Raw genomic sequence first — 15,312 nt, 5'->3', positions numbered from 1 at the left:
TACCACTCTGTTCCATTTGTATTCCATATCAATAAATATATTAAATTAATAAAAATTTGTATACTTGTCCCTATTAGAAAAAAGTATTGAAAAAACATGTGATTCATTTTTTTCACACTTAATTTTTTTATTGTATTTTTTAGAGATAAAATTAAAAAATGTTACTACTTTCGGTCCTTTTTATGAACTTTAAATTTAAAAAAAGATGTAGTTTATTTTATAAATTTTAATTTGGATTTGTCTTAATATTTAATATTTTTTTAATGGTGTCCTTAATTATTTCTCTCTTACTATATTTCTTCATACCTTCTTTTTCATTTATTATGACTGCATATCTGAAAACAAAATTTTATTTTAAATTAATTGTAACTAATTTTTTTAATTATTTATAAATTAATTATTTAAAAGTTATAATAGGTAAGTAAAGCGTGTTTATACAACATCTTGTGTCCCATTTAAGTCTTCGCTTGACCGATGTGCCCGTATAATACAATGAATGATGAGCTCTCACTCCTCACTATTGCAAATAGTAGCATCACGGCCGGCGCGCAATAGAAAGAGAAGCAAAGGTGGGGAATAATATGGATAGGGTGTTTTCAGTGGATGAAATCTCCGACCAGTTCTGGTCACCGCCGACGTCCACCGGAACCCATGAACCCTCCCAGATGAACCGCAGCGCCTCCGAGTGGGCCTTCCAGCGCTTCCTTCAGGAAGCTTCCGTGTCCTCCCCGACCTCTACGGCTTCTTCCTCCCTCCCTCCTCACCCTAACGACGACCGTCCGCTTCACATCAAGGATCAACCCAAACAGGATCCCGCTCTGAATACGGGGGTCTCGCGGCTCCAGAACGATGGTCCCGTCCAGGCCAATGTGCCTTCTACCCCTCCGTCTATTCCCAACATTCCCGTTAATTCCGATGACTACCAGGCTTACCTCAAGAACAAACTCAATCTCGCCTGTGCCGCGGTCGCATTGTCTCGGGTAATTATTCCCCTTCCCTCTTTTGTAATCTTAGGTAGATCGCAGGAAGCATTCGAGAAACCAATTGGATAATCTGCGGCGGTTGAAAATAAGGCGATTTTATTGGATCTGATTTGTTTGATGACTTTCCCCCTTTATCTATCGTCGTCTTTGTGTTGTTGTGTTAGGATAGATGCTATATCCAAAAATCGGATGGAAATATTTCTTACTTTAACCTATTTGGGCGATTTTAACTTGAAACGGCTGACCGTCTCGCTGCTGTTTATTTTTGTGTGGCTGCAATTAGTAATTTTGCTGTATCGGTTCTAAATAACGAAATACTGGAGAATGGGAATGCCAATCTTTCAGTCCAATCATAGGTTTTTGGTATCTTCAGTTTGATTTTAGGATTAACATTCCTGAACTAGGGAAATTAGTGGAGTTGCGTACGGCTACACAACTTTAACTTCGAACACATTTATGATTGTCATGATTTTTCCCTAAATCAATAAAAGTATACTTTTGCTTTCCAGTTGGTGTACCTCGAAGCGAAAGGTGACTGCAATTCCTTTACTAGGCAATAGATATTTGTCAACTTTACATCATCTTTTTGTTAACTTTCCCCCCTTCCACATGCTCTGGATATGAAGCGCATAATTCTTTTTGCACGAGTAAAGGAAATTCCTGTGTTCCTTTCATCTATATTGCAACCCATGCAAGATGTTTGGTTTTCTTTTGGTGCTAGTACTTTTGTTTGAGAATCACTTTTTGACTACTTTGTTTATTTTGATTTTAGACTTCTGCATTCCAGTCATAGAAATTGATGGTGATTTCGTGTGTTTTTCCTCTACATTTTACGTTTGCTACTGTGTGTCTTTCTGTGGTTGTCTCATCTCCAAGTTTGCATCTGTCTAGCAGTAAAAAAAAAAAAGTATCTTTATTGTGTCTAATTTATAAATTTTACTTAAAATTTCATTACTTCCTCTACTCTCCCCCTGTCTTGCTCTCTTCCTTTGATGATAGGGTCAGAATCTAATGTTTTCTTCTACTCACAGCAACAGGGATCTTTAATCAAAGCTCAAGATTCAGCTACTTTTGTTGACAGCGGATCACAGGCTTCTGATTCTTGTCAAGTTGGAGCTCGGGCTACTTTTAAAGGTTTGATTTGGTAAATGTATGTGGATGTGTTTACGGAAGTTTATAAACATATGAATGAATCATTGAAGATTTATAAATTAAATTATATTCATAAAAATAACATCGTGTTTATACTTGGCTGAGTAGAGAAGAGTCGGGAAATGCAGAATTTAAAAGAGATGGTTATATGAATGGTACATGGGTAGTGTAAACGCACTGCTCAGCTATAATTTTATGTTCGTCCTCCTTTCTTTTTTTTTTTTTTAAATTTATTTATTGATCTTCCTGGTTTTTGCGGGGTCAGCATTAAGAGGTTGAATATTGTCTCTCCAAAGTCCAAATGTGGGCAATACTGTTTGAATCATGTCTTTGCTGCCTATCTTTATATTTTAGGATCTGGCATATCTGGTTCGTCTGGAAGTGATCCATCTAAATTACTGGATAAAGATACCAAAGCACCAGTTGGAATTCCTTCCTTACCCGTGATTCAAAAGAAGCCAGCTGTTGCAAACAAGCCAACAACAAGCGGATCATCAAGGGACCTGTCAGATGACGATGACATTGACGGAGAAATGGAGATGACTGAAAATATGGACCCTGCTGATGTAAAACGAGTAAGGAGGTAATGGTTTTGGAATTTACTGAGAGTTAAAGTGTAGGAAATGTCAGTGCTTGTTGTGTGTATGTACACTCACGAGTTAAATGGCCTGACTTTTTTTTTTTTTTTTTTTGCGGTATAACGTTCATAGGGACATCAGCAGTTTGTGAAGAAAAAGTTATGCAAGTATCATCATTCTTAAAATGGTTAGGCCCCTAGGAAATTATCCCGTAATTGGACAAAAGTTAAGCCTCAAGGATCTGGAAATATCTTTAAAAACAGATTGTTTTCTGTCTCTGTTAATTGTAAGTCAGGTCCAACTCAGACAACTTCTGCTTTGTTTAATCAATTGCCTAGTGACATGTATCTTTCAGGATGCTTTCTAATAGGGAATCTGCTAGACGTTCAAGAAGGAGAAAGCAGGCTCATTTAACTGAGCTTGAGACACAGGTGCATATATTCTCCTTTCGAGTTGACCTTCTCTGCAACCCCTCTTCCTGTTAGTTCTCCCAAAGGTTTAGTATACTTACTAAACTAATACTTCATCTGTAGGTTTCTCAATTAAGAGTTGAAAATTCATCCTTGTTAAAGCGTCTCACTGATGTAAGCCATAAGTTCAATGAGTCTGGTGTTGACAACAGAGTGTTAAAAGCTGACATTGAAACATTAAGAGCAAAGGTAAAATCCTTGCTTGCTGTTTATGATTAATTCCAGTTATATAGTAAAGGCTACTAGTTCTTGTTAATTTAGTACCCATGTTATGGTTGGCCTGGCAAGCTGAAATTGGAGTTAATTAGGATGATTTCCTTCATAGTCGACAGAAACATGGCTAAATAGAGAGGGAAATTGGTTCATGTCTATTTCACATGGACATTTTTCATTTCCTTCCATGCCCTCCTTTTATCAGGTGAAGATGGCTGAAGAGACTGTCAAAAGAATTACTGGATTGAACCCAATGTTTCATGCCATGTCCGAGATATCATCAATGGGAATCTCTTCATTTGATGGAAGCCCTCCAGACACGTCAGCAGATGCTGCTGTTCCCATGCAAGATGATCCGATCCATCACTTTTATCAACCTACAGATAATCCTTTGTCCGGTCATGATCTGAGGGCAAACAATGGATTAGGGGATGTTTGTTCAAATGAAAATGTTCAGCAGAGCGGAGCAGCTGTGGTAACTGGGAACAAGATGGGACAAACAACTTCACTTCAGAGGGTGGCCAGCTTAGAACATCTGCAGAAGAGAATTTGTGGTGGTGCGGATTCATCTGGACATTCTTCCAGCGGAGATCATTAGCCAATTATTGTTTGAGAAATTATTCCGAAACACCTTATAATTTGGAGGCAGAGCCGTTCATCTTTGACCATATCAGTCTGTTGTTCTGGACGTAGTCCTGTGGGATCCAGACCATATATACAGCTGATAGATGATCTGATTTAGGGCTGGACGCAAGACTGATGTAGTTAAATTTGGAGTCAAAGAAGGAATAGTGATATATTGGTTGTTCATATCTTCGGGATTTGAGGTCGAATTATTGCAGTCACTAAGGCTGCAGGGAGTAGTATAAAATATCTCTGTCCTGTTCATATGTGGTATGGTGACGTTCAATCTTCGCACGGTAAGATCTAAATAGGAAAAAGTCGGATTAGCTATTTTTTTAATTTTGACACCACCCACCGCTTAGTCATACATGGGTTAACTTTATTTGATTAAATTAAATTTAACAAAACTCAAGCTTGGTTCATTGTTGTTATCATGATAATTATTACCCTTTGGGCTGAAGAGAAAGCTTTACCTTTGTTTTATGTCTCAGATTGAAATGTTTTTTTCCCCCTATTTAGTTTTGAAAGAAAACGATGAATTATAAATGCTAAAAGAAATGTGCAGCTAGAGGAATAGCGTGAGGCCCATGGTACCAAAAGTCAAAGCTGGGAAAGCTAACGTAATAACGTATGAAGGAGAGCCACTGAACTCTCCGGTCGACATCGACTAATACATCTCAACGCATGAAGAGAAACTATAGCCTTATAACGGGGGGGGGGGGGGGGATAACGAAACTAAGGTCACGTTTGGTTTGCCGGAATTTCAATTTTTCCCAAGAAAATGGAAGTGGAAATTGACTTTCTCCCTGTGTGATTGGCATCCATCTATTTTCTTGGCAAACCAATTTTCATCAATCAGACTCGGGGACATCCATATTTTCCCCAGAAATTGACGTTGTTAACCAAAATATCCTCCATTTCTCAAATTCCAGCAAGCCCACATGTTTCTTCGACTTTCTTCCTCGTCCTCCATCTTCCATCTTGCATTTCGAAGGTCACAGCAACCCAGCCAGGCTGTACTTTTCATCATCATCCCTCACGGCGCATTCAGAGTAGCGACTGTGACAAACCCAACCTGCGGCATCTGCAATGGAGTTCGACTCTTCTTAGTTGGGTTTAGAAACCTGAAAACATGAAAATAGCAACCTTGGCTTTTTGAGGGCCTTGGAATCTTGGAAAGCGAGGGAGTCAAGAATTCGAAACTAATAAAGTCCTATTTTTAACAGCTCTTCTCACCATCTCGCACGTGTTAAATATGGGGTATAGAATTCGTGCACAACAAATTTCCTTTACAAATCTTAACACTGTTATCTGTACAAGTACCAAAGCCATCACCCAAAAAGTCATGACAAGATATAAAACACTATTGACGAGACATTGAACCACCTAATTCTGAATTCTGGGTCTGACAAATGCCCATACTCATTTATTAGTCTTGGTTAGAACTCTAAGATGGACGAAACAAAATCTCAAGCTTGAGTCTATGCAAACTTCTCATCCACGCTACCTGCCTCAACAAAATCATTTCTTACCACCATCTCAATTCCTCCATAATTTGCAAGTGTTCATCGGAACAGCCTCCATGCGGAGGATAAGCTTTGCCAGGACAACGACATGCTTAGCATGGGACTCGTACGGATGATGGTGAGCAAAAATGCAACGGTGCGGACTCCCCCAACATATAAAAACTATATACCATCGTCACTCACACCAAAACAATCACGTTGCTCCAGAGCTCACGGTAGTGCCACCATCTCTTAACCCCTGAAGGCATAGATGCAAAGTTCTTTGCACACCATCTGCAACTAGTTTCAACCTACCTTGACTTACATCTGCTGTTGAGCCCCCATGCAGCTCCACTGTTCGTATCACTCTTTGCTTGCATTTCTCCCAATCATCACCATGCAACCAGCAAGCCCTACCTCCATGGCTTCCATCCATGCCAAGAAAAGTGACATTAGAACTCTCACCAAATGAATATCTCAACCTCACGGAAACACAGTACGGCAACCAAGCAGCACCACCAGCAGCATTGATGCGAGGGATGTGAGCAGGATCAAGCACAACAGTTAGGGCAAAATCAACAGAATTTTGAGGTCGATTATAATGGATGTTGCTTCTGAATGCGGATGAGTTTTCAGAGTTCTCCACATTCAACCCAGCATGGTTTTCAAGACATAATTCAATCCGTGGCTTTTGAGCTGGGGTTGCATCTCCAACTTGTGCTTGGGTTAATCCCTTTTTCCAAGCTATTAATTTCAAAAATTCTCTGAGAACTGATACAGGTAAAGTGAGAAGAGTTATGAATGAAGCAACACGAGAGGCATCATAAGGCTCTGATGCAACCCGACGGCTGAAGTAGTCACATATCTCGCTTATTTCAGATTGACTCAATTCCTCTTGTGCAGTGTTTGAGTTTTGCTGCTGCTGCTGCTGCTGATGATGGAAGCGCTTCACACTCAAGACCTGAAGGAGAAGCTGAACACGATGGACGCTAACAGCAAAGACATAGCCCCTGCCACAGCAAACACAATAAAGGGTTTGTTTTATATCCAAGTTACAGAGGCAAGATGGATAGAGGTGTGAATTGTTAGCGGCTAATAAGTCATGGCATATAAATACACGCTCACAGAAATGAGCTTAAATAAAAATAAATTAAAAAAAAAAGGTTAAGATGCATCTAGCACTCTGAAACATTTTCTTAGGTGCATCCAGTACCTTAAAGCAATTGGTAGTGTATCCAGTGCCATAAAGTACTTTTTAAGATGCATTGAGCACCATGAAATATTTTTTGACGCATCTAGCACCAAGGCTCAAAAAAAAAAGAAAAAACTTCAGAATGCTGGATGCACCTAGAAAATACTTCAGAATGCCGCATGCATTACAAAATACTTTAAGATGTTAATGCATTTAAAAAAATACTTTTAGATGTTGGATGCATCTTACCCCCCCCCCCCAAAAAAAAAAGGCATTATGAATTATTACTAGAAAGAACTATCAGATGGATAAAGAATAAGAATACAAAAAGACACTAATCTTTATGTTTCATCCCCCCCTTTCCCTTTTCTTCTTGTTCAAGCACGAAAGGGATACAGGTGACAAGAGTCTTTGCACTAAGCAAGAACGAAGTGCAGTCAAAATAAGAGTTGTGGACTTACCCAACAAAAAAGCGCAATGCAGGCTGCTCTGGATCCAAGTTCAAAAGTGCACCTTCGTTTTCCTTCAAAATGGATCCTAAAATCTCTTTCAGCAGATCTGGTAACTGAGCAAAAAGCCACAGCACCCCGAGATACTTGAGAATACCTCTCAGAACCTTCTTAAGAGCAACAAGAGGAACCCAACCACCACCATATCCTCCATCATCACCAAGGCCAATTATGGCTGTGTTTAGCTCACCTCTCACGTGTGAAGGGACAGCCGCTCCTGGTGACCTACGTAAAGAGACTGCCGATGTCATCATAGCTAAGTTTGAAGATCCTGCCAAAGCATTTCCCACACGATTTAAACCAGCCGCTTGATTTCCTGCTCTAGACATCGCAGCAGTAGGAAGGTTAATTCTACTTCCATTTCCAGCGGCAGATAATTGGGACCCAGAACTTGAGTTTGGATTATTAGAGCTTGCCAACCCACCTGCATGCGGTCCAGCAAAACTAGGATCTAAACCATTCAACTCTTGGGCAACATGTTCCATGATGAAAGGCCGAAACTGAGGACATGGCAATGATCCACCAGAAGGCCGTCCCTCTTTTGGTGGTGTTGCAGGCTGTAGCCAGACCTGATCTCCAGCAAAGCAACGCATATCAACCGCAAACTGTTTCCGATATATAATTCGTATCCAGTAAGGACCACGTAACACAACAGAGACATCAATGGGCAACAGTGAACTCGGAGCAATGCCTGGACCACCACGCCCTGCAGCAGCTAGCATAGCAAGGCTTTGACTATTGAGAGATCCACTAGCAGTAGGTGCGATAGTGTTTCCTCCAGCAGCAGAAGTGGACTGGCCAACATTTGTAGTTGAACTACCAAGCAGAATTCCCTGCGGTGGTAAATAACCAGTCTGTTTAGGAATGGAAGATAGGGCTGCCGCAATCCCAGGAACCCCTGGAACAGGACCAGCTCGTGCCGGCCTGGTTGCAGCTGTCAAGGCATGTAAGGGCCCCGCAGTCAGCCGAATGCAGTCTAAAAGTGATGAAACTTCAGCTCCGTTTATGAAATCTTCCAGAAACTGTGCATGACAATAACATCAGATATCTTGAATATATACTCCCAGAAATTGTTTCTGAGAGTAAGGGGAAGGCAAGAAGAAGCAAGCATTCTTGATGTATATGGGCCAAAAACACCTTGACAAAAATATCAGACAAGGGTATCGCCATAAAACATTACCGTTCAGCATTGGTAAACAATGATCATAATATCATATTGCAGCACTTAAGTTCTGAAAAAGTCTGACCCTTTGACCATCAACAATTTTTAACAGGCAGAAACTAACAATACACTCAATCCAAAGCACTTTCTAGCTTTCAATGCACAAAGAAATGCTAGAACAAAAGAAAATTCTTGCAGCAACTTAATTGGTATAAAATGAACCCACTTCAGTCAAGGACAACAAATGCTTCTGCTTAATCAAATGCATTAGTTCCCTGATTTATAGCAGATTTCAATTATTTCTCATCAACATCACATTCCATCACAGCACTAAAACATAGTACATATAGGAAAAAAACAAACAACAATCACTTCAAGAGAAATCAACAAACCTTGGTATGAGGCCAAAGTTGATCAGGGGATACATGCATTGTGCAACCCTCTTTACCGGATTCCCACTCAACAACAAAACGTGCAAGAACACCTGAACCAAAGCTAAACCATAAGCTCATTAGTCCCACTGCCTCAATTCTAAACGTCCTTTTCATCTGTTCCAATAGCTTATCTGCAGTATCAGAAGCAACTTTAGCGCCAGATGCCTTGGAATCAGAACTTGTAACACCTTCTTCTCCTTTCTCATCTGCTCTTACACCAAGCAGTTTCCTCATGCCAAGTGCAAATGTTCTTGCATTGGCAAGCCTTTGGATATCAGCCACTAATTTCTTTATACTATCTACCTCCACAGATTGATAACTCAAAACAACACCATCTGGATCATAGTGTATGTGTGAATCTATGTCAGATGTATTAGCTATACGAACACCTGATCCCCAAGGTGTGTTACTGCTCCCCTTTTGAAGCTCCCACAAATCCCTAAAGTGCTGGTCACTTATTTTAACATCCCAATGCATGCAACCTGGTCTGCCAAGTCGCAAGCATATATGTTGCCACGAATCACCTCTAGCGGATGGGAGTCGGAACCATATGTTAGATGAAGCGCTCCTTAAACCCACTTCTTCAACATATGGAATGTCTAATGCTTCCATCTGGCTGGTTAGTCTGGCATGCTTGATGCAAAGCGAACAGTGCCTGACCACATGAAGAAGGGCTGATACATAAATTCTTGATGGAGCACTCCCTTTATTTGCTTCCATGATCAGATTTCCATAACTGTATAATTCAGTCTTAGGTATCATTTCAGTGGACATAAGTGGTTGATGCAAAGACGACTGAGAACAAGGAGCGTCTGAAATCTTTCTTCTCTTGCAGATTACAGAGCTGTTTTCAAGACCTTGAAGAGATGGAATCAAACTCAGCATATCTGAAGCTGTTCGCTTTCGAGATCTTTTATCATTTTTTATGAAAATATCATGACTGATGCAATCATTCACAGTAGATTCCATTGCTTGAGCTGCAAGGATCCACTAACCAAATCAAATATGGCCAAAAGCAAACACATGATAAAAATGAACACACAAAGAAAGTGTCTTACATACGGGAGTTGCCGCACAGGAACCAGATCCAGCAACCCTGAGTGATCCAACTGGAGGTCCATCGGGCTTGGAATTAGATGTAGAGATTCGAGAACCAGCTGGCCGGGGAGGAGATAAAAGTTGTGATGATTGATTTCCACATAAAGTATCATGACTGTTATCACTCAGCACTCTTAGTTGATCTTCATCCATAGCAGTGCATGAACCATTATCAACTGAAGGTGGCGATCTAAGAGAAGCCAGATTCTGTTCAGACTTTGAAGCAGATAGCTTTCTCCCAGTTGTGCTCCATCCTGGACCAGTGGAAAGCATACCCATAGAGCTTGACTGAACCGGGCCCTTGGCACTACTAGATGAGTACATGGAACCATAATAATGGGAGGCAATACCAGAAGCATTTGCAACATTATTAATATGTGACATGTGCATACCACCCTCCCACTTCGGCGAAGAGGTTCCACCTTTTATGCCATGATTCATACCATAATGAGTGGCAAGAGATGTGTTCATGGATGAGGAAAAATTTTGAACAGCGTGTGGAAGCGCAGAAGACCCTTTCTCCTGTCCAAACACTTCATCAACAAGTGACGCAAAACCTGATAACTGGCATCCTGCATTCTGCATTGAACTCTCAAGACCAACATCCACAAGAAACTCAGGCTCAGAGGTTTGATTTGGGCCAGCTGCATTGGGCAAAAAGGAGCATAATTTTCCTCTTTCAACCAGGCTTAAATTCATTTCATCTTCCAGCATCTGCATCTGTCCTATGTCAATATTCTTAATCCGCAGCACGTGATTCAAGTCACCAGATGAAGGATCTTTCCCAGATGAGTCTGGCTGGGTCTCTAGCAACTTAAACAGGGGTTTAAAATCCTTATCAAGTTGCATAACCAGAAAGTAAGAGCTTCCAGAGTCGGGAAATCCCATCACTAGTATAGCTGAACCATTTATAATGCTCTTGGGTATTTTCAGTGTACTCAAACCATGCTCATACACCTGAAAGAATGTCAAATAAGACATGAACCACAGGAAAGCCATATTATGAACATTCAACTAAAAGACAGCCTACATTCATTATGTGTGTGTATCTTTTCTGTTATTTAAGGAGAGAGAAGTAGTGAGTTAACCTCTAGGCATAAAATTCTTCCAATAGAAGCGTACAAATGCAATAAACTTTTGCTTCTCAGGCTAATGAAGACCTCAGCTGCAGTCACAGTTCCCTGATTTAAAACCTCTTCACATTCTGACAGGGCCGAAGGAGCAACTATATTCCATGATGATTGAAGAAGGAAACGACCATTCCTAAATAACAAAACAAAGGAAACTGAGGTGCATACAGTATTTGTCTCCTTGGGAATCCAGACTAAAATCCCCAGCAAGCATTATCAAAAGCCTATAAACATAGTTATCCATTACTTCACTTATTCTTTGAACAGCCACCATCCCTCATATTTGAACAAGATGACTAAATAAGAAAATAAATATGAACTGACAACACAAAAGGTACCTGATATTAATTTGAACTGACAACACAAAAGGTACCTGATATTAATTCCAAGAGTAAAAAATGACGAGCCATATGCACGCACACGCAATGCCTCCTGCCCCACAGAGTCCTTACTGCTTTTATCATCTTTCTGCAGGCAGAAACAAATCTAACTCTTAAAAGCCCTCGTGAAATTGAGCAAGTAATAAGACAAGGTATCATATTAAACCACGAAGCCATTAAAAACAAAAAAAAGAAGCAAACATAAGTGAAATCATAAAAAATTCGCAATTGCATTTTGCATGGCATGTCAAAGAGCACAGGAATAGTCTACTAAATGCAGACATATCAACACAGTAACACACAAATATTTAGCAGACATCCCAGAAAGATAAACACATATGATTGGAACTAACATGATGTCCTTCATTACAACTTATGAGGAAACATCCCTCAGCGAAAATTGATATCATCATGAAAATGTTACGTGTAGCATATATGAAATTTCACATAAACATCGATGTCAAAGATCTTATCATCAAACATAAGATATTCCCTATATGAACTACTGCAAAGCATGGCAGATACAGTCAGAATCAGAATTTAAAACAAGTTACATATGCAGGATTAAGACCACAACGCTAACTAGAAGAACAATCACAACCCTGCACAACTTCAGCTTATATTTCCTCCCAAGAGTATTAATCTATAAAGGGCCAACACCAAAAAGTAGCATATAAAGTAAAACCTGAAGAAGGTTGTACATGATAAAAATTACCTACATGATAAAAACTACCTAAAACAACGTAGCAATATGACATGACAAACAAAATTATCCTCAACAGGGAACCGAACTTATGAAAGAAATAAAGGAAGGTTTATATATACATTTGGTGAGAAGAAACTGATAATTAAGCGTAAACTAACCAGTTTATATTCAGTATCGAGTTCACCCACAGAAGACTGAAGCACAACATCATCCGCTGTTCGGCAGACCTGAACATTTTTAGCAAGCTCTTTCTTAATTTCCAGAAGACGTGTATATCTGTTGCAGCATATGGCTCTTAACAACAACTTCTCAACATCAATACAACTCTGGTCCAATGAAAACTCTGCCTCCTTGCCCGTTGATGGATCTATGGCAAAGGTGCTGTGTGCGCATTTTATATGGAGATCTGATCCAGGTTCAATTTTTATAAAAGGGCACGCTCCTGAGTCTGGTGCAGCGTTTTTATCAAAATCTAACCAATAAATAATTTTTAACCCTGGGGTTCGCAGGCCAGATGAATCAGAATCCACATCAGGGTTCTGCATAGAACTTGTACTTGCTCCATGGCCCGCACCACCCTCAGATATGAGCTCAAACCGAATTGCATCTTTCCATCGTCCTTGTCGAAGGGCTTGCACTTGCCTTATGACAGTATCCATAACAAGTGCAACACATAGCTCGTGAAGAACTGAGTACAGTATCAAAAAAGGATTTTCAGTAGAGGCCATTCTTCGCTCTAAATCATCTCCAAGTGCATGACGCCGCAATTCTTCCAATTTCACAGGTCTGCCTTTTTCACCAACAAGCAGCTCCAAATGCAATATCCTCCACATTGATAGGTGCCCTCTGTAGCCAAGAGTTACTAAAACCTTAAACTCTCCGTCCACCCTAAGCAATACTGTACCATCAGAAACCTTAATCTCAGAAATTTCTTTTGGCAGTGAAACTTCAAGCAATTTTGAGCGTACAAGCATATCAAGCTTCTTCAAAGCAGGCTTTTGCTGATTTTCAGATAAGGAATTCTGAGTGCCCACATCTTCTATACATTTTGGTAATCGCTCATAATTTCCTGTCAGAAGAACTTCAATTGCTGATGGAACATCATAAACAGGAGCACGGGCTTGCTGAAGCCCCTCATGCATGAAAAACAATGAATCTGCCGCTTGAGTAAAACACGTATCATGATTTGATACAGTAGAGGTAAGTTGCTGACAATACTGTATCAAAGGAACCTGCAAGTCAGACACATACCGATTAACTACAAGCAGCAAGCCACAGGGTGATCAGATGAAACTCCCAAATTTGCCCAGTATTCAATGGATCGTATGTAATTATTTAAGATGCTAAAATGCAACGAGAGAAAGAGTTGGTTAATTTGGCAATAGTGAGCGTCTGTATGCTTCCTCATTGAATACAGGAAACAAGGACCATCCCAGACTCCAATTATGTTTTAAATTCGATAATCCATCCTAGAGTTAGCCAGCCCAATATTCATTCCTAGTCATTACAAGCATTTAAAACTCACCCGATATTCAAGCACTCAAACAAAATTGTAGCGACAAAAGCTCTCATTGCTCGCGTAAATGACTCATTTTCATCCGAAACTCCATGAACCAGAAAAAAAAAAGGAGCAGCTAAAGTGAATTCAGTCGAAGAAAACAAATCAACAATCGGTTCTCTAGAACAACCAAAACGCAGACTCGGTTCATGCAAAGTACACAATTTCTATCTATCTCGATTTAGCATTTGCAAGGTACAACTAGGTAAACACTCAATCGGGAAGTTTACACTAGCACGACATGAGGAGCGATTGGAATTCAACCAGGGCCAAACCTCACGCCACGGTAATAACTAGAATAAAAGAAATCCTAGACTTTCAATTTTCTTCGCCCTTCACCTAGCTATCCCAGAAACAACGAAAAATTACGATGCAGGCAGCACGAAAAGGGGAGAACATGGACAGCCATTCACGAGGGAGTGAAGAAGAAGATGGTAGAGAATTGAGAGGACTAAAAAGATATGAGAGACCTGTTGACACCATTTCGAGATGACATTAAGGCGGATCATGCGCTGCTGAGTCTTGTTGAGAAACTTGAGAATGCTAATCTTCTTTTCAGAATCAGAGAGTTCAGTGGACCCGCATTTGTCAATTAGTTCTTTAAGGGATGCGTATGAATCGTGAGCAGCTCGACTCACGAGGGTGGATAGCTCCACCGTCTGTTGCCCTAAATCGGCAGCCATTGAGATTTGTTGGCGGTTATGGATTGTTAGGGATCTATGGTGCTAAAAACATGGAAAATAGGGTTTCGGCACAGGGAAGCCTGGAGAATTTACAAATACATGAAATAGAGAGGGAAATAGAGGGGAGGGAGAGAGCAGCGAGAACAAAGGCAGAGTAATCAACGTTCTTCCAGCTTCGTTTCTCTCTCTCTCTCTCGTTGCTTCTTCAAAAACTTCATGCGGTCGCTCCCTGGATTCCAGAGACGCCAATGGCCCGAGGCGGAAATAAGGAGGACTTTTTGCGGCTTTGGAAGCGGGTATTATAACCATGCGATTAAGTCTCGCCTTCTCAAACCTTCTCTTGCTTTTTAACTCTGCTTTTATCTCTTTAGTCGCCAAGCACACCAAGCAAAACGAGAATTATACGTTTTTTTCCGGACACATGGAACCGTGTATTATGCCTATATAAGTAGATGATATTAAAAATATTAATTAAATTAATTATTTATAATAAATATCTATTAATTTTTTTAAATTACTTTTTATAATTATATGTATTAAAATTATCTTTAATAAGAATTATTTAACATGTATAATTAATAGTGATGTTTTCAAAAAAAAATAATGGTGTCTTATATTTAGAAGTAAATTTAATTCCTTATTTATGCATAAACACTTTATCTCATGAACTAACCGTTTTGCTTATTATATTAAAAATACCATTAGTTTAGTTTCACCACTTCTTTTTTTTTTTTAACAGAAGTTTGATTTCGCTTCAGACTTGTTAATTTATCATTTCACAGTGTTTCGGTTAGCCTACAAATTATTATTATTATTATTATAGCACGGGATATAGTTTTGAAGATAATAATTATCACTGTTATGCCTTTCGATGCAGGTATTTTTTGTCCCAAATAAAAGGGACAGAGAAAACATATTTTCTTTACATTTTTCTT

At 39.7% G+C, this 15,312-nt stretch overlaps 2 protein-coding genes across 3 annotated transcripts; one reads left to right on the top strand and one right to left on the bottom strand.

The window, feature by feature from the left end:
• The first annotated feature begins 515 nt into the window (after positions 1-515).
• On the top strand, positions 516-4,359 carry LOC114728015 (light-inducible protein CPRF2). Of its 2 annotated transcripts, none has more exons than XM_028914825.1 (6): positions 516-980; positions 2,021-2,117; positions 2,490-2,718; positions 3,069-3,144; positions 3,247-3,372; positions 3,602-4,359. In XM_028914825.1, the coding sequence occupies exons 1-6, from the start codon at positions 582-584 to the stop codon at positions 3,992-3,994; spliced, it is 1,320 nt and encodes a 439-aa protein (XP_028770658.1). In that variant the 5' UTR covers positions 516-581; the 3' UTR covers positions 3,995-4,359. The 2 variants fall into 2 exon arrangements, with proteins under 2 accessions (XP_028770658.1, XP_028770657.1); XM_028914824.1 differs by having other exon boundaries at positions 517-980; positions 2,015-2,117.
• A 917-nt stretch (positions 4,360-5,276) lies between these two features.
• LOC114728010 (mediator of RNA polymerase II transcription subunit 14) lies at positions 5,277-14,632 on the bottom strand. The gene is made up of 8 exons (XM_028914812.1): positions 14,165-14,632; positions 12,295-13,368; positions 11,424-11,518; positions 11,009-11,183; positions 9,881-10,877; positions 8,781-9,799; positions 7,179-8,248; positions 5,277-6,535 (listed from the first exon to the last, which is right to left on the bottom strand). Exons 1-8 carry the CDS (start codon positions 14,375-14,377, stop codon positions 5,740-5,742), a joined length of 5,439 nt encoding a protein of 1,812 aa, XP_028770645.1. The 5' UTR covers positions 14,378-14,632; the 3' UTR covers positions 5,277-5,739.
• Positions 14,633-15,312: the final 680 nt, after the last annotated feature.

The sequence above is a fragment of the Neltuma alba genome, unplaced genomic scaffold, assembly GCF_004799145.2.
Source record: "Neltuma alba isolate B1F8T4 unplaced genomic scaffold, ASM479914v2 tig00012518_pilon, whole genome shotgun sequence".
NCBI lineage: Eukaryota > Viridiplantae > Streptophyta > Magnoliopsida > Fabales > Fabaceae > Neltuma > Neltuma alba.
The sequence above is the reverse complement of the archived record's forward strand: the minus strand, read 5'-3'. Positions and strand labels throughout refer to the sequence as shown.

What these genes read in the sequence shown, in the direction of transcription:
- LOC114728015 (XM_028914824.1), top strand. Translation starts at nt 582, where the DNA reads ATGGATAGGGTGTTTTCAGTGGATGAAATCTCCGACCAGTTCTGGTCA. An exon ending in AGCTCGGGCTACTTTTAAAG is followed by an intron (nt 2,118 to 2,489) that starts GTTTGATTTGGT and finishes TTTATATTTTAG; the next exon opens with GATCTGGCATATCTGGTTCG. An exon ending in TTGAAACATTAAGAGCAAAG is followed by an intron (nt 3,373 to 3,601) that starts GTAAAATCCTTG and finishes TCCTTTTATCAG; the next exon opens with GTGAAGATGGCTGAAGAGAC.
- LOC114728010 (XM_028914812.1), bottom strand. Translation starts at nt 14,377, where the DNA reads ATGGCTGCCGATTTAGGGCAACAGACGGTGGAGCTATCCACCCTCGTG. An exon ending in TCTCGAAATGGTGTCAACAG is followed by an intron (nt 13,369 to 14,164) that starts GTCTCTCATATC and finishes TCTGACTTGCAG; the next exon opens with GTTCCTTTGATACAGTATTG. An exon ending in TCGATACTGAATATAAACTG is followed by an intron (nt 11,519 to 12,294) that starts GTTAGTTTACGC and finishes TTCTGCCTGCAG; the next exon opens with AAAGATGATAAAAGCAGTAA.